Consider the following 19,942-nt stretch of genomic DNA (forward strand, 5'->3'; position numbering starts at 1 on the left):
ACACACACACACACACACACACACACACACAAATGAAATCAGGGCAATTGAATTCCTGAAAAGACATACACACTCTCAGGTGAGAGTACCATGTTCAAAGATTCTGAGGTCAGTATGTCCATGCAACATTGTATCTCCCAACACCATACCACTTGGACCACCAAAACAATTTTGTTCGACATTGCTAGATGTACCCTCGTATAATGACAGGTGGGAACACATGATGCATCCAGGAATATTGACCACATTCTCTCCAGTCGCTAGCAGAAGTAAAAGAGTGTCTGGAAACTGGAGTGAAGTGGACCCAGGAAAGGCAAAACATACACAAGAGCAGAATGGGTGAATACTGGGCTAAGAAGAAAGCTTGCCAAACTTAAGAACTCCATAGTTTACTGTAGGCCTTAATGGAACACAATAATAATCAACAAAAGCAAAATTCACTTCCAGAAACCACAGAATTGCTGACACACACATTTAAAATAGAGAAAACTATTCCTAGCTTTTGGAAATAATAGTTCTTTTGCCAGGGAGGATAGAGGTATAAGTTTGGGAGGTTGGGAAAGAGTGGCAGATCATTTAGATCCCACTTTGAAAGGGCTCCATCTATTGTTACAACAAGGGGAGACTAAAGATGAAGCGGGAGCATCACCTTTGGGAATGCTACAGCTTTTAGGTTGATACCGTGATGTCATGTTAATGACACAAGTTATGTTCCACACAATCAATGGTAAATCCAGAATGGAATGTAACAATATCATGAAAAGGAAAGTTGCTACTCACCGTATAGCAGAGATGCTGAGTTGCAGATAGGCACAATAAAAAGACTGTCACAAATAACGCACACACACACACATGACTTCAGTCTCAGGCAACTGTGGCCAAACTGTGAGCTGCAGTACCAGAGCATGTGGGAGTGGTGAGTGGTTAGGGATAAGGAGGAGGCTGGGATGTGGAGGGGGAGGGATAGTAGGGTAGGGATGGCGGACAGTACAGTGCTGCTGCAGAGTGCACGGGGATGAGGTGGAGGGAGTAGGGCAGCTATGTGCAGTTGGGAGATTAGACAGAGGCCAGGGGAGAAGTGGGGAGGCGGGAGAGAGGGGGGGGGCGGAAAAGGAGAAAAGTAGAAAGACTGGGTACAATGGTGGAACAAGGGCTGTATAGTACTGGAATGGAAAACGGGAGGCTGGACGGGTGAGGACAATGACTGACAAAGGTTGAGGCCAGGAGGGTTGTGGGAACATAGAATATACTGGATGGAAAGTTTCCACCCGCGCAATTCATAAAAGCTGGTGTTGGTGGGAAGGATCCACATGGCACAGGCTGTGAAGTAGTCATTGAAATGAAGGGCGTCGTGTTAACCGGGTGGTCCACTTGTTTCTTGGTCACAGTTTGTCGGTGGCCATTCATGCGGGCTGACAGCTTATTGGTTGTCATCCCCACATAGAATGCAGCACAGCGCTTGCAGTGTAGCTTGTAGATCACATGACTGGTTTCCAGTGGCAGCCACTGAGGCATTCCATTGGTGGTGACAAAAAAAACTTAGTCTTGGTAGCATCGAACATATTACGGAATTTTGTCGATAATTCATATATTTCACAAGATATTATGTCAAACAAAACTTATAGAGAAACATAAATAAACACTTATTACACGAGCGCCCTTCTTATGTGCAGTAGGAGATTGATATATTCCTGTAGAACATGACAGTAAGTGTTTGTACAAGAGAGAGAGAGAGAAGGGGGGGGGGGGGGGGGGCGGGGGAGGTGGAGAGAGACAGAAGTTGCGTTAGCTATCTTTTTCGCATATATGCGTGATCGGGCCTGAACTACCACACAACGACACCACCAACCTCAGCTAACAATTGCACTCTATACGTTACCAAATGATATGTGTGCTCCACTTTGCTCTGAGTTGTGCTTGCTGGTTGTTTCCTTTGCTTATTTTGAAATGAGTGCAGAGGTCTTTTTTTGCCACAGGGTTCGAATACGACTCTCACAACAGCAGATGGAATCAGCGATCCATATTTACATGTTTACATCGCTCTGGCTTCCCAGGAGCACAGAACACGGACGTAGGCTGCCAGCCCTGTGAGAAGGAGGCGTGGCTTGTCCCCCCACTCTGCTCTTCTCCCCTTGACAGCCAGAACTAATCGTTTGTTTTACGTTCGCGGCCGACTACCAGAAAAGTGTCCGCTACAACTTGATAGCCAGTACGAGAAATAATATAGCATGTATGTATAAATTATTCGAAGTTGTAATCTGGATTTTGGGAAGCAAATTTAATTAAATTACCAACATTTAAAACTAAAAGCGTTGTACTTACCATGACTTTCGGAAGACAGCTTCAAAATAATTAGTAGGAACGATATCGTAAAACGATTCGTCGCTCCTTCTTGCTGGAAATAAATCTGTGATCTCAGATTGAAATGTTCAATTTTACACACGAACGACTTTTCACGGGATAGCATTCCTAAGGCACTCATTTTTCTAACGCTTCAATGTTCTGGTTGTCTTGCGTTGCTGTGGACGGTTCGGTTATCTTCTTCTGAAGCTGATTAAAAAGTACTTCTGCATGAGGCATTTTCTTATAGAGAAATGTTAGACAGAAAATGACTTCGTTATCTTGCAGTCTTTATTTGTAGGAACCAGCTTTTTCAATAACAGGAGATAGTTTTGTGATCTCGCTTGTTTCCATGACTTCCATTACATTAATACGATTTTTCCCCGTTTTCAAAAACATCTTTTACTACTCGCGAATGGTAATTCTATTGCGTCACACAAACGAGGCAAGCTTTTTTGAATAATGCTGTGCAACACTTTTATCTCTGTGGCGAGTTAGAAAAGAAAGAAGAATTACCAAAAAGGTGTGCAAAAAAGATGCGGGTTTTGTGATTAACAGTGGCTGCCGTAGACATAACGTTGAACTGATGCGCATAACAATGGATGTAGTTTGCATTTGGTTGTCTTTAATTTGTGGACTGCGTTCGACTTGCCACACATAACGGTTGCACCATCGTAACTCTAAGCTATTAGTTACGCTCGATCATCGCCAATTAATGGTTCAATTTCTTTCAGAGTACTCGCAGCTATAGAATAAGCATCCTGACTTTCTGGATTAAGAAAGTTCCAAAATATTGCAACAGGTTTTCTCTCAACAACATACGGCAAAACAAAAACCAATTGAAATTTGCAAGACACATCTGTTATTACTGCAACATAATCAGTATGTTCTATTTCTTTACGAACTTCATCATGGTACGCAATGCATTGCAGTAGTTCGTTCTGAATAGTCTTAGAAATGTCTTCGAACACTTATGCTTGAATGAGATGAACTTCAAGATGTTTATCCAGTTCCGTGCTGAACTGAATTAGCTCGCGAAAAACCACCTTATTTTGAGAGGCATCAGATTCATCACGGCCCCCGAGAGTCAGTTAGTACAGCTACAGAATACGCTGCGCAGCCAGATACAAACCTCACAGAATGAAATAGCATGGCATGGAAATGCTTCGCCAGAACAAATTAATGATTTGCGCATCACAGGCTCCACAGTCGACAAAACTACGAGAAACAGTGATTCATCTAGAGGGTGTATGAAGGTGCACACGCCTCAGTTCCTGCCTGATAAACTGGAATTCTGGTTTTTGATGTTATAGGTGGTGTTTACCCATAACAAAGTAACAAATGATCAAGAAAAGTTCGCAATACCAATCAAGTCCGGACACCAAAGCACTAGTAGGCGACGAAATTAAGCATCCACCAACAACACAGCAATATACAAGTCTAAAGAGGATTTTGATAAACAAGCTTAGAAAACTGTTAACATAGCAAGCAACGAGGTGACAGATCCCCGTCAGAATTCTGATGGCAGTTACAGGGGTTCTGACAGAGGCAGAATTTTCGGATGTTACACTCCAGTAGGTTTGAACATCACAGCTTCCCACAGCAGTAAGAGTGGCAGTGGCTAGTATGGCTGCGACACGACCACTATTCTCCAGCTGGCTGACAGAATTTATGAAACAATGGAGACAGCAAGTACACTGAGCATCACAGATGCAGTAGTGAAGTCGGAAGTGTATCAGGTGGCGGAAATTCGCAAGGGTCAACAGATGGATACAACCACACAATTTCAGAAAATAAAGGAATATCTAGACAGGCTACGGAGACAAATCGAGGCTAGGAAGACCACTGGTTCGGGGGGACCTACGTAGCAGCCATAAGGTCATTCTGTCTGAATTCTGGATACTTTCTAGAATTTTATTACAAGTGTGAGTGAGTCATATGGAACATCACTGGTTCAGCAGCCGTTTTTGTAAACCAAAGTGTTCTATGGTTCTTACTAATGAAAGGGAATAATTTCCTTTCTAATAAGTATTGTAAGACACATTATATTAGCTTTTAAGGATTTTTAAGTAAAAAAAAAACCAAACACGTGTACCCCTGGACTCTATTGTTATTTGCAAATATGTCCTATAACTCGTTAGCAATGTTGTAACACTGAATCAAATATAGTACCCTTCCTTGGTAAATATCTTAATTCTAGACGATTGTTGTGTTGGTTTGCAACATCAAGTACTGTTTGCAACATCAAATACTGCTTGCTACTTAGGAAGATACTGAGCGAGCTCCTCCCAGTTTCCACAATAATTTCCTACTTTTTGACAGAATTTTTATATATGCCCAGTGCCATTTCATTTGTAATACTATTTTGGGTTTAATCACAGCAATTAGAAGTGCTTCTGAAATTCCATCATCTCAAGTCTTCTCAAATTCTTGCAGTGGTATGCACTTGTGTGTGCCAGTTCCTTGCACTTCACTGAATTGATTATGTACATAATGCCATGTAGATCTGCTCACTAAACTGGCGTAGTTTTCTAGCATGTCATGCGTGTGCATTCTTAGAACTGTTTCTTGACATCTCTTACAAGTAAATAGTGAGATTTCATTGGGATCTATGGGCCAAGATGGAGGCATCATTGTTAATGATTTCTAGACTGTCATTACCCGATGATGCATCTTCTTTAGGAATTGGTGCAATCATGTTTGTGGACAGAATGGATGTTTCAGTTGCTACTCTAGTTACAAGGTATTTGCCTGGAGAGATCTTAGGTTACAGACTCAGTAGGCCTGCAGTATGTAAATCTGGGTGTAATGCGTGAGGAATGTTAGGAAAGGTTTCTGTGTTAAACTGAAATGAAAGTGAACAATAAACAGGGGCAAGAAGAGAATAGAAGCTTCTGAAATGCAGAGCTACAGACAAGGGAACCTATATGACGAAGTATATTTAATAATCTGAAAGACGAATGGTGATTTGTAAGTAGCCATAAAAAAAGTTCCGGTTGAAATCCAGTTTAAAAAATCTATGTAATACCAACTTTAAAATCATTTTTCTTGGATGAAAAACACCTGACTACACTATATTTTGTCCTTTGCCTGAGAGCTAAGGGGTGTGTGGTTATGAATGGTACACTACAGGCCATTAAAATTGCTACACCAAGAAGAAATGCAGATGATAAACGGGTATTCATTGGACAAATATATTATACTAGAACTGACATGTGATTACATTTTCACGCCATTTGGGTGCGTAGATCCTGAGAAATCAGTACACAGAACAACCACCTCTGACCGTAATAACGGCCTTGATACACCTGGACATTGAGTCAAAGAGCTTGGATGGCGTGTACAGGTACAGCTGCCTATGAAGCTTCAACACGATACCACAGTTCATCAAGAGTAGTGACTGGCGTAATGTGATGAGCCAGTTGCTCGGCCACCATTGACCAGACGTTTTCAATTGGTAAGAGATCTGGATAATGTGGTGGCCAGAGCAGCAGTCGAACATTTTCTGTATCCAGAAAGGCCTGTACAGGACCTGCGGCCGTGCATTATCCTGCTGAAATGTAGGGTTTGGCAGGGATCGAATGAAGGATAGAGCTACAGGTCGTAACACATCTAAAATGTAACGTCCACTGCTCAAAGTGCCGTCAATGCGAACAAGAGGTGACAGAGACGTGTAACCAATGGCACCCCATACCATCACGCCGGGTGATATGCCAGTATGGCGATGACGAATACACGCTTCCAATGTGCGTTCACCGCGATGTCACCAAACATGGATGCGACCATCATGATGCTGTAAACAGAACCTGGATTCAGCCGAAAAAATGACGTTTTGCCATTCGTGCACCCAGGTTTGTCGTTGACTACACAATCGCAGGCCTCCTGTCTGTGATGCAGCGTCAAGGGTAACCGCAGTCATGGTCTCCGAGTTGATAGTCCATGCTGCTGCAAACGTCGTCGAACTGTTCGTGCAAATGGTTGTTGTCTTGCAAACGTCCCCATCTGTTGACTCAGGGATCGAGACGTGGCTGCACGATCTGTTACAGCCATGCGGATAAGATGCCTGTCATCTCGACTGCTAGTGATACTAAGCCGTTGGGATCCAGCACGGCGTTCCGTATTACCCTCCTGAACCCACCGCTTCCATAGTCTGCTAACAGTCATTGGATCTCGACCAACGCGAGCAGCAATGTCGCGATACGATAAACCGCAATCGTGATAGGCTACAATCTGACCTTTATCAAAGTCGGAAACGTGATGGTACGCGTTTCTCCTCCTTACATGAGGCATCACAACAACGTTTCACCAGGCAATGCCGGTCAACTGCTCTTTGTGTATGAGAAATCGGTTGGAAACTTTCCTCAAGTGAGCACGTTGTATGTGTCGCCACCGGCGCCAACCTTGTGTGAATGCTCTGAAAAGCTAATCATTTGTATATCACAGCATCTTCTTCCTGTCGGTTAAATTTCGCGTTTGTAGCACGTCATCTTTGTGGTGTAGCAATTTTAATGGCCAGTAGTGTATATCAAAGGCACAGGACAGACTGGGGTAAAAATAAATTTATGGCACAACTTGACCAAAAGAAGTGTTCAGTTGATGATACACATTTTAAGGCGTCAAGGAATCATTAGTTTGGTAATGGACAGAAGTTTGAGGTAACAAATGTAAAGGGAAACCAAGACTTGAATACAGCAAACAGGTTGAAATGGATGTAGGTTGCCATAGGGATGTAGAGACTTCGAAAGGACTGACAATTGCACAGAGCTGCAACAAAAGTCAATGAAAAAGTAAAATGTAGAAACAACTGCAACATAAAATATCTTTGCCTTCACTCAGAGGTGGAAGCACATTCTGGGACAACTTACTGGCAGCATCCATTTGATATAAAGTTGATGCAATTCCCTACTCCCCTCATGGGCAAATATGTCAAGCTAGCAATAATTAGAATGGTGTCTACCGCATTATCACATTGTACATGGCTTATGTCCCTTGGATCCTACACAACGGTGTGTCTGGGACTTGTAAATAAGTCAAGGGTGTGGATTTTATTTAGGCGCAACATAATTAAATGCTATAAGATCATGCAATAAAACAGTATTACAGTGCTAATATCAATTACTGGTGCAAACCAATGCATTGCCAGTATGTTATGTTAAGAGTTTCTATTCTTCAGTGGAATACCATACTGCAATGTATTGGGTTGCAACAGTAATTGATATCAGAACTGTAACACTGTTTTATTACATGATCTTCAAACATTTAATTATGTTGCACTTAAACAAAATCCACACCCTTGACTTACTTACATGTCCCAGACACACTGTTGTGTAGGATCCAAGGGACATAAGCCATGTACAATGTGATAATGTGGTAGATACCATTTTAATTGTTACTACCTTGAAAAATTGGCCCATGGAGGGAGTTGCATGAACTTTATATCAAGTGGATGCTGCCAAAAAGGTGTGACAGAATGTGCTTCCACCTTTGAATTAAGTGTTTAATATAATTCACTCTTAATAGGTTGTTAAAAACACGTGTATCGGCACTCGTGTACAATACTTCTCACTGTTCCATTGTTAAGCACTTAAGTATTTCTAGAGATCACTATAGGTCGTAGTATAATATTCATGTGTCACAGTATTTTTTTCGAAATAAAAAAACAAGACAGAAACACTGGTCAAGACGAAGGAAATTTATGAAAACCGGTTTATGTACCGGCAGCGTTAATGTGAAACGCTGATAAATTACGAAGATATCGTAGAAAAGAGGTCCCTGCAAGACGTTCTAGAACTAACAACAGATAATTACATGAAAATGAATATTCTAAAGATGCTAATTAGAGACGACTGCATTATCTTTGCTTCAAAATAAACGACACGTCTTCAAAATACTCCAATTTCTTCATTATTTACTCCCTTGCATTTACATCATAGTATCGTATTCGCAAGGCTTTGAAATAAATGATTAGCCTAGTCCTTTTCGTTTACTAATATGTCTTCTTAAAATAAATCGTTTGCACAGAATCAATTTAACAACAGAACTGTTGCTAACCCTTTGTGCCATGACGCAAGTAGCAGTAGCTCCGAGTCTTTCGTACCTACCATTCTATTCAGTACTGCACTACCAAGTACCAAGCGAACTCGATAATACCGCGCAGTGGATTCGATTGTTAATTGTGATGCTTATTTTATTGTCATGGAAACGTTCTCGTGCTTCTAAAGCTCTAATAGTAGGTAGGTTACATTCTTGCAGTTAACATCTCTTGAATCAAAATTCTCGTGCCAGTGGAATGCCATTTTTAAAAAGCACGGAGAAGAAACTCTCTGTTAGTCAACGACGGGAAATCGCGTCATACAAAAATGGTCTTCGCTGTAAAATTTTTAATATTTCCGGCAACACTTACAAGGGGGAGTGGAAGAATAACAAGAGACACGGTGAGCGTATTTTCGTATCTTACTGTAACGAAAATAGTAAACCTATAGATTTCACATCACCTTTAATTATTCTCCAGGCAAAGGAATATTCTTAGAGACATCGGGGAAACGATACGAGGGCGATTGGGAGCATGGACTTCGACATGGATATGGTATCCAGAGCCATATGGAACCCCATTGCTTACACGCAATAGAGTACACTGGCGAATGGTACGAAGGAAAACGACAGGTAAAATGTGACATGAAGGTGGGCTTTTAGTGTAAGAATCGTCTTTTTTTAAGATTCGCTTAGCAATATAATTTTTATCTCCATCAGTAAGTGACTGCGCTTAAGTCAGTATCATTTCACAGTATGCCCTCTGACGAAGCAAAGGATTAGTAGAAAAAATTTTCTCATTTTTTTTCTTCCGAAATCTGCTGAAGACCGTCATTGTTTTTCTCTTACATAATCGGTATTTGCTTTATATTTTTTCATTTTTAATTTTCTTCGTGTCAGAATGACGGAAGATTGCTGCTGGTACTTTACAAGGTGACAATGGCGCTTTTCAGTCACGATAATGCTGTGTTTACATCTGTTTTGTTTTTTGGGAAAATATTCATATTTGTTTTGAACCGTCTTGTACCCCTTTTGAAGGGACAGAGAAGGAGACTACAGAGATCCCAGTCAGGGCAAATATTATATTGCACAGGTGCTGTATTGTTAGCAAGTGTCTCAGTTTCATTTTGTTTCGTTTTTACAGGCTTGTGAATGTCGTCTAAGATTGATAAATTTGGCGTATCTTGGAAAGGTTTGTTTGAGCATTATGCTGGACGGCTACAAGTCTGCAGTATTCGTTTTGTTCGACAGTTAGACTACCAAATTTGTTTGTCGGAAAGTATTTTCATGAGGCCTCGCACTTGCATCCGTTACACTCCATTTTATTTGTTTAGTACTGAAATAATTTGCTAGAGAGAGCGATGGTTTGATTGCGAATTAATAATGTTTTGCAGAACAAGAAATTGTGTCCTGATTATTTTTAGCACTGAGCCTGCGTATTGATATTCTACTTGTTGGATGTTTTTAGAATGGGGTGCAAGAAGTGAGAGAGACAAGCTCAACCTTACAGATAGACTTCCCTAGAGAGAGAAATAGCGCGGAGGGAATAAACTTAGCCACCGTTGCGGAGTGTTGCCTGTATATGTATCGTTTATTTTGTGTGTTATGGTCAGTTGGAGTAATTTGCGGTAACGAAACAGCATTTTTAAGCTTAATGTCTTTATGTCTTATTAACACGATACAATTTTCCAGTCAATTCTTCATTTGTTAGTAATGTGACCTTGTAGAATGATTCTATTATATTTCCAAGTTTGGTGACCCTGTGTTATCGTAGTGTTGTCCCTGAGTTGAACTATATACAGTTTACCCCATGGATGGGGAAATGGATATTAAATGTAAGGTTCAAGTAAAACATATTTTGGGTCCAAATGTTCTAATGTCCTACAATTATCCCAACCATTGATACGAGTAGACCAGGAAACCCGCAAAAAAGTAGAAATAAGTCTCCAAAAAGTTTAATTTTTTTATTTATTTTTATTTTATTTTATTTTTTTTTATTATTGATCCAGGCAATCATAGTATTGTACAGCTGTACATGTGATATTGGATAGGTCAAGAGAGCTATTTACAAGTAATTTTTACAGATTGATTTTTACATTATTTTGTAGCAAGGAAATTATCTATCTTAAACAAAATAGTTAATACAAATTATAGAATTGTAAGGTTGTACATGCGATATTGGACAGGTCAAGGGAACATATTTGCAAGTAATATTTAATAAATTGATTTTACATTATTTTGCAATGAGGAAGTTAGCTATCTTTAACAAAACAGTAAATACAAATGTTGTATGGTAAAATACAAACAGCCAATACAAATGTAATAGTAAAGTAGTCCAGTGTATTTCATAGACATGCACAGTATATAATAATCCAGTATATTTCATAGACATGCACAGTATATAATTTTCAGACCTAATTGAACATTTATCATATTGTTTACATTTTTAACCCCTTTCAAAAAAAATGATCAACTGCATAAAAGCAATGGTCCAAGAGATATTTTTGTAACTTATGTGTGAAGGCTCTTGGGTTCTTTGTTGCTTTGATTTCATTGGGTAAATTATTATACATTTGTATCCCAACATTTAAACACTTTTTTGGTAGCAGGTAGTTCTGGACTGAATCATATGTAGGTCAGATTGCTGCCTTGTTGCATAGTTATGAATATCTCCATTGAATTTTAATGTGCAGTCATTGTTTAACAGGTATGACTTGACAAATGAGACGGTATTATAAATGTAAGCAGAGGGCAGTGTCATAATGCCATTTGTTTTGAAATGTTGTCTGCATGATTTGTTATGTCTTAGATTACATATTATGCGTATTGCCTTTTTTTGCATTTTGAAAATATATCTACCTCCAGGTGAGTTCCCCCAAAATATGATTCCATACTGTAATGTAGAATGGAAGTAAGCATAATATACATGTATGAGAACAGATTTTGTGACTCATTTTTTGAGTATCCTTAAAATGTAACACACAGTTGAGAGCTTTTTTGAGATATAATTTGTGTGAGTTCCCCACTTAAGATTTCCTTCAAGCCATGTGCCAAGAAACTTGACAGAGTCCACACACATAAGCTCTTAGTTATTTAGAATCACATCAGGCATTTCTTGTTTTTGGGATGAGAGTCTGAAGTTGATGTACGTTGTTTTCTATATGTTTATAATTAGTTTGTTCTCGTTGAACCATTTGCTGAGTGACGACATAAGTGGTTTAATTTTTTGGTTGTGGTCCTCTGTATCAGTACCCGTTATCAGTATACTTGTGTCATCGGCAAATAGTGTGGTATGTCCTGTAGCAAGCTTCGTGCTTATATCATCAGTGTATAGCAGAAACAGTATGGGTCCCAGGATTGAGCCTTATGACACACCATATCTAATGGGCATTGTGTCAGAGGAGTGGACAGCAGATCGATGGGTGGTTGTATTCTTTTTTCAAAATTAATTTCAACTTTTTGAAATCTGTTTGACAGGTAAGATTCTAACCATTTGTTTGCAATTCCTCTTATACCTTTATTTGCTAACTTCTTAAGGAGTATGGTATGGTCAATTACATCAAAGGCTTTGGATAAATCTAAAAAGATACCAGTAGTGATTTCCTTATTATCCAGTGCTTTTAAGGTTTTGTTGAGATACTCATAAATAGCTGTGGTAGTTGTCTTTTGCTTTCTAACACCATGCTGGTGTTTTGTCAATATGGGTAGTCTTCCAATCTGGTGTAAAATAATTTTTCAAATATTTTTGAGAATGAGCTGAGTTTTGTTATGGGCCTGTAATTGGCTACATCATTTTTAGAGCCCTTTTTGTGAAGTGGGGTAATTTTAGAAGTCTTTAGTAGGTCAGGGAAACTCCATTTGTAAAGGATAATAATAATAATAATATAATAATAACAATAGCTTTACTCAACATCGAGTGGTACACTGCACATGTACAAAGAAACAGTAATGATTAAAGTTATTTGTACAATACACAAGACACATTCTTCTGAATACGACATTAATTTACAACAAAATTTCAATAAGGTGTTTACTTATTTCTGTTCCATAATTTCACAAAGCATTTGTTGTTCTTCATATAAGTATGGTACTCTTCTAATGTGTAGAAAGGGTGTTTTACTAAAAATTTCTTAAGCTGATGTTTCAGTTTATTTGTAGGAAGAGCCATGACTGCTCTAGGCAGTGCATTAGCTAATTTTATACCTGCATACTGAGGCCCCTTTTCGTAAAGTGCTGTTCTGTGGCTGCCAATGTAAAATCTTTCTTTATTTCTAGTATTGTACTGGTGGAAATCTGAATAAGTTTTTGGGTGCAGTCTTTTCACAAGCAATATGGCTTTTAGAATGTATGTGTTTATAACTGTTAACACCTCTGTTTTTGGAAACAAGTTGCGACAAGATTCCCTATATTTTTCTCCACAGATTATTCTCACACCCCTTTTCTGAAGAATGAGTAGCTTACCGGTACTGATATATTCCTCGGATAATAGAATAAAAATACATAATTTTGTACAATAAATTGCAATAAGCAGTGTCATGCTACAGGACTGTTAGATTTTGCTGTTTTGTGTATCATTAAAAGTAATGGCACTATAAACGGTATCAACTATATTTGTAAAGTTGCTAACATTTCTTTTATTTGTTTCATTTGTTTAATTCTAACCACTGAAATTACACTGAGCAGATTATTGGAGCTTTCAAACACATTTTCTGCAGATTGTGTTTTTGCCTTTCTCACAGGTGCTGTTGGTTTTATTTTTTTTATTCTTTTGCCTTTTTATTTTTCCAGTCCAATAGCTACTTTTTCATTCAGTTGGATTTCTCACTTCCATCCCACTCTTTATTATTTCTCATTTGTAAGTTCATTTTCCAGCTGATGAATGAATGCCGTCCACTTCAGGTAATTTTTGGTTATTTGATTGTAGATTATCTGAAAATTATTTACTCCCTATGTTGGATATTGTAAAAGGCATGCACCAGCCATCTCCTGCGAATAAACTTAGTTGAATGTTTGTGAACAAGTTGATCAACAATATCCACACCAAACTTTGTGGTGTTATGGAAGATAACTGTTTCTGATTTCTTCTTTCTTTCTTTGCACACCGCTACTTCAGGATGTAGTGTGCTGAGAATTGTGACATTCGTAGTCTTCTTCCCTGTCAGGGTGCACTCTGGTTTATCTGTCTTTCTCAAGTCAATGGTGAAATGTAATTCAGAATTGTTCTTCTGCACACAATTGGGGACTCTTGGCAGATCTTGTTCATTGTTCCCACCAAATAAAATTTCTTCCGTTGAAGTTTCTTGACAAAACTGAAGGGATGTGAAGAAGTTGTCTGTCGACACATTCTTCCTTGGTTTAGAAATGGTTTCATGAGATGAATAATGACATACTCTCCCAATGTCTCATTGATTTTCCTCCTTACCAAGGTATGTGCCATTGCAAATAGACTCAGCTGACATTATTGCAGTTATCCATAATTAGAGTCCATTTTTGTCAGGTTTGTTTTGAATAAATGGGGTAAAACTGCATCTTGCTTGCCTGGAAATAACTACTCATCACTTATGATATTTTCACTAACGCAATAATGGAAGAGGCAGCTTTACAAAAGCTTGCTCCATATTACAGAAATAAAAGCGAACTTGTCAGCAGGGATGGTTTGAGCTTGGGGTGATTTCTCATTGAACTTAAAGAATCTGATAAGTTCGTGGAACCTGACTCTTGTTATTTCATCTCTTTTAAAATTAGGATCCCAAGAATGTGACCAAAGGTCATCCAAGAAAATGCCTTTCCAACATACACGATACCAATTCCTCAAATTATGTGGTCCAGGTTATGTATGTGTGTTTTTACTGAAGTGTGAGCATTTGATTCAGTGTGTTTTCTATATGATACATATGTCAATGAAAATAATCAGGTTTTAAAAATATAAGGAATTGGATAGATAAAAAAAATCTAGTCACCAAATGGTTGTAGGAGAACACAAATAAGAGATACTACAGTTTGCTAGCTTTTGGAGCCAATGGCTCCTGGCAGAAGGGTTGAAGGGGAAGGAAGAGGGGTGAGGGAAAAGGACTGGTGAGTTTCAGGAGAAGGGGTAGAGTTCAGAAAAGTCACCCAGAACCCCAGTCTGGAGAGACTTACCAGACGGGATGAGGAGGAAAGACCTTTCCTTCTCTTCAAATCTTCTGCCACATTAAGAAGCCACTGACTCTGAAAGCTAGCAGACTGTAATACCTTTTATTTGTGTGTTCTCCTTTGTTATAATAGCATCAATTCATCAAAAGAAGTTGGTAGACAATGATGAGAGAGTCATCCAATGCCTCGTGGCAGGCATATGCATTGGGCTATCCTCTGTCCCTCAGGATGACAAAAGCAACCTTTCTTCCTGGCAATAGCATGTTGCTGACCTTCTGTTCTGTTCCTAGCTACGATCTTCATCGTTGTACCAGATTCCTGAATCTGTGGTGGAAAGAATTGAGATGAAGAGATGTCTGATTCAATGTCTGAGTTCTCCAGAATACGTTGAAATCTCTTCATTAGTAAGACCATGCTGGCATGACAATTGGTAATACCCCACTGCTCCAGGTATACTTCATAAAGTTTCAATGAAATTTTCAAAAATCAGCTGTTAAAAGTAGAAGAAATGAGGAAGAGTCACAAAGTTTGGTTGTAAGGTGAATTTTTTATTTTGTAAATAAACCTGAAAAGCTTATTTTAAGCCCTTTTGCTGTTCTTCTGTTAATGACAATCTCCTCATCATGCACAAGGGCTGTCAGCTCACTTTGTCATGCAGTTCTGTTGTTAGTGGCAGGTATATGACAAAAGTGCACCTGGCAGTGGATGACACATAAACCACAACAAAACACATTAAGAATGTAATAACTCCCTCAAAAACAAAAACTCTCATTGAGTTGATAATATCTCAAATGAAGTACTAAACCTTGTTTCTTCACACATATGCACTGTATTCAACCACATATGCAATACATCACTACCATAGAGGATATTTATGGACAGACTGAAATTTTTTGTTGTCATATCCCTTTATTAGAAAGGTAGGAAGACAGAAAATAATTACTCTGAGCAACAGTTATGTAAATTGCATGAGACCAGTTAATTTCTACCAGTTCCATTGTGCTAATAATAAATACCTCAAATAAAATAAACACTGAGCTCTGGTTTCTGTTTTATAAAGATTTTTTAAATCAATTCTTCTCTGAAAATTACCTAGAACAGATAGTTAGGGACCCCAATCATGATGGAAATATATTGAATATAATAGCAAAAAATAGACCTGATCTCTTTGAGGATGTCCTCACTAAAACTGGTATGTCCACATCAAAACTGGTATCACTGACCATGATGTGGTTGTGGTGACAGTGAGTACCAAAGTACAAATGACAACTAAAACAAGCAAAAAGATGTATATGTTCAGTAACTAGATAAAAAATCAGTCAATGAGGAACTTGAAACTTTCAACACAGGGCATGAGCATGTAGAGGAGCTACGTCAACCAAGTTGAAAATAATAGTTGACCATTCACTGGTTAGATATGTGCCCAATAGAACAATTCATAATGGCGGGGACCCTCCATTACATACAGTCACTATAAGAAAACTTCTAAAGAAACAGAGGTTACTGCATAATAGGTGTGAAACAAAGCATAGGGGTATAGACAGAGAGATGCTGAATGAAACATATTTGGCTGTGAAGAGAGCAATGCATGAAGCCTTCAATGACTACCACAGCAGAATTTTGTCAAGTGATCTTTCACAGAACCCAAAGAAAATCTGGTTGTATGTGAAAGCTGTTATGGCACCACACCTAGTGTCAAATCTGAGACAGGAACAGAAATTGAGGGTAACAAAGCAAAAGCTGAAATTCTTAACTCTGTATTCAAATGTTACTTTATTAAGGAAAATCCAGGAGAATTGCCCCAATTTAAACCTCATACCACTGAAAAGATGAATGAAGTAAGTATTATTGTCAGTGGTGCTGAGAAACAGCTAAAATCATTAAAATTGTACAAAGCTCCAGGCCCCAATGGAATCCCTGTCAGATTCTACAGTGAATTTGTGGCTGAGTTAGCCCCTCTTCTAACTATAATCAGTCATAGATCCCTAGAACAAAAAACCATGCTCAGTTCTTGTGAAAGGCACAGGTCACACCCATCTACAAGAAGGGTAGGAGAAGAGATCCACAAAACTACTGTCCAATATCTTTGACATCGATTTGTTGTTTGAATATTAGAACATATTCTGAGCTCAAACATGATGAGGTATCTCGAACAGAATGACCTCCTCAATGCCAAACAGCATGGATTTTGAAAATCAATCATGTGAAACCCAACTTGCACTTTTCTCACATGAAATACTGAAAGCTTTGGATCAAGTCAACCAGATAAGTGCAGTATTTATTGATTTCTGAAAAGCATTTGACTCAGTACCACACCTAAATTTATTGTCAAAAGTATAATCATGTAGGGTATCAAGTGAAATTTGTGACTGGATTGAGGACTTTTTGGTAGGGAGGACACAGCATGTGATCTTGGATGGAGGGTCATTGTTAAATGTAGAAGCAACTTCAAGTGTGCCGCAGGGGACTGTGTTGGGACCCTTGCTGTTCATGTTGTATATTAATGACCTTACAGACAATATCAATAGTAAAATCAGGCCTTTTGCTGATGATACAGTTATCTATAATGAAATACTATTTGAAAGAAGCTATATAAATATTGAATCATGATAGGATTTCAAAGTGGTGTAGAGGTTGGCAATTTACTCTATATGTTCAGAAATTTAAAATTTTGCACTTCACAAAATAAAAATAAAAAATTAGTATCCTATGACTATAATATCAATGAGTCTGTTGGAATTGGCCAACTCATACAAATACCCAAATACCTGACTGTAACACTTTGTATGCATATGAAATGTGATGATCACATAGGTTCAAGCAGGTATAAGATTTTGGTTTATTGGTAGAATATTGGGGAAGTGCAGTCAGTCTACAAAGAAGATTGCTTAAAAATCACTTGTGTCACCAGTTCTAGAATATTGCTCAAGTGAGTGGGACCCATACTAGATAGGACTAATAGGGGTTATTGAATTTTTACAGAGAAGGGCAGCACAAATTCTCACAGGTTTCTTTAATCCATGGGAGAGTGGCACAAAAATACTGAAGGAACTGAATTGCAAGACTGTTGAAGTTAGATGTAAACTGTTATGAGAAAGTCTATTATCAAAGTTTCAAGACCGGCTTTAAATAATTACCCTAGGAATATACTACAATCCTGTATGCATTGCTCACACAGCGATCTTGAGGATAAGATTAGAAATATTACTGCATGCACAGAGACATTCAGACAATCATTCTTTCTGCTCTCCATACATGAAGGTAACAGGAAGAAACCCTAATAATTGGTACAATGGGAGATACCATCTGTCATGCACCTCTTGGTGGTTTGCAGAGTATAGATGTAGATGTAGAACTATATGGTCATATGTTACCTGTACTCCTGTAATTATTTGCCAGGTTAAATGACCTTTCAAAGTTATTAAATGGTCTTTCTGAAACTATGTTTGACAGGGCCATACTGGTCAAGTGTGGGAAGTCAGCCATCAACCCTACAGGACATGTCAAAAACAGTCTCTGAGCTGGATGTACATTTTCGCTGACAACCCATTAATGTTATGTATGTAGTGGGAGATGAACTGAAAAGGAGCAACATAAGTGGAAAAGGAACAGCGTTTATGGATATCAGCTCTTTTGCAATTACTGCTTTGTTCACCACTGTTTTGAAGCATGTATGTAGTATGCATGGAGCATCAGAAGCTTAAACATGACAGGGAAGCTAGAAAATTTGAAAAGGGAAATGGTAAGGCTCAATCTATATATAGTGGGGGTCAGTGAAGTGAAATGGAAAGAAAGCAAGGATTTCTTGTCAGAAGAGTTGAGGGTAATAGCAGCAGCAGCAGAAAATGGTATAATGGAAGTAGGATTCCTTATGAATGGGAAGGTAGGGCAGAGAATGTGTTACTGTCAACAGTGCAGTGATAGGCTTGTTCTCGTGAGAATCGACAGCGAACTAACACTGACAATGATAGTTCAGGTGTACCTGCTGAATTTGTACGCTGAAAAAAAAAAAAAAAAAAAGGACGTATATGAGGATATTGAATGGGTAATTCGGTACATAAAGGGAGATGAAAATCTAATTGTCATGGAGGACAGGAATGAAGTCGTCAGGAAAGGAGTAGGAGAAAGGGTTAAGGGAGAATATGGGCTTGAATTGAATTTTATTTGATCCTGTAAGATTACACTGTGTACAGTAAATGTACGTGTAATATAGGACATGTCAAAGAATTAACATTCATTATCACTTATTTTTCTACACCTTTAGCTTACATTTTTACATCATTGATAATGAATAACAATATATACAAATTTAATGGCAAAGTATTCTGCAACACTATAAAACTCTTTTTCAATGAGATAGTCTTTAAGTTTCTTTGGAAAGTCATTGTGAAGTACACTATCTTGCAGGTTTTTAGGCAGACTTCTTAGTAGTCTGACACCAGAGTACTGGGGTCCTTTTTCTAGCATTGCTAGTCAGTGGGGTATGCTCCGTACTTCTTTCTTCCTTCTTGTATTGTGGGTGTGGACACTAGCATTTGTAATACAGTCCTCACCACCTTTTGTGATGTACATTATTTTTTTGTATATATACAACGATGAAAAAGTTAAGATACCCAAATTCTTGAAACAGTTTCTGCATGCTTCAGAGGTCTTTCTTCTTAAAATGGTCCTAATTGCTTTTTTTTTTTTTTTTTTTTTTTTTAATGTGAACACTCGTTTTGTCTCTTGTTTGTTTCCCCACACAGTCACTCCATACTGTAAGTATGGTTCGAAAAGTCCATGATACACTGTACACAGAAGGTTCTTGTCTGAATACTGTGATAGCTGCGTCATTAAGAAAATGACAGAGCTCAGTTTCTTACAGACATTATTAATAAGTTTTTTTCCCATTTCAGTTGATTATCCACAAGAATACCTAAGAATCTAGCAGATTCTACTTCTTCCAGCCTTGTTCCATCAGCCTCTAAATCCATGTCTAAAGCCTTTTCCTTTTTTTAAACCCTGCATACATAGTCTTTTTTAGATTTATAACCAGTTCATTTTCCAACAGCCATTGAGCTGTGACATTTGCAGATATGTATGCCCTTCTCTCAAGCTGTTCCATATTTTGGTCACTATTTAGTATTGTCATGTCATCAGCATACAATATTTTCTTTTCTTACTCCTCAATACCTATATCATTAACAAACACATTAAATAACAATGGCCCCATTACCGAACCCTGCGGCACTCCATATTTGATGGGTTTGGTTTCTGATTGGTATGAGTTTCGTAATGATACATACTGCTTGCAGTTGCACAAGTATGATTTTATCCATTCACCTGGTTGCCCACAAATGCCATAGTTGCTTAATTTTTGTATCAGCATTTCATGGTCAATGGTGTCAAATACCTTTGAAAGATCCAGAAACATTGCAGAGGCAACCTTTTTCTCATC

General features: G+C 38.4%; 1 protein-coding gene across 1 annotated transcript in view; it reads left to right on the plus strand.

Annotated features, from left to right (window-relative positions):
• The first annotated feature begins 4,961 nt into the window (after positions 1–4,961).
• Positions 4,962–19,942, plus strand: part of LOC124596441 (MORN repeat-containing protein 3-like) — a 77,970-nt gene continuing 62,989 nt past the window's right edge. The window contains exons 1-2 of the mRNA XM_047135578.1: positions 4,962–5,083; positions 8,626–8,774. Of these exons, the coding sequence (XP_046991534.1) occupies positions 4,962–5,083; positions 8,626–8,774 (271 nt within the window). The remainder of the gene's footprint in view (positions 5,084–8,625; positions 8,775–19,942) is intronic.

Source organism: Schistocerca americana, chromosome 1 (assembly GCF_021461395.2).
Source record: "Schistocerca americana isolate TAMUIC-IGC-003095 chromosome 1, iqSchAmer2.1, whole genome shotgun sequence".
In the NCBI taxonomy this organism is placed as follows: domain Eukaryota; kingdom Metazoa; phylum Arthropoda; class Insecta; order Orthoptera; family Acrididae; genus Schistocerca; species Schistocerca americana.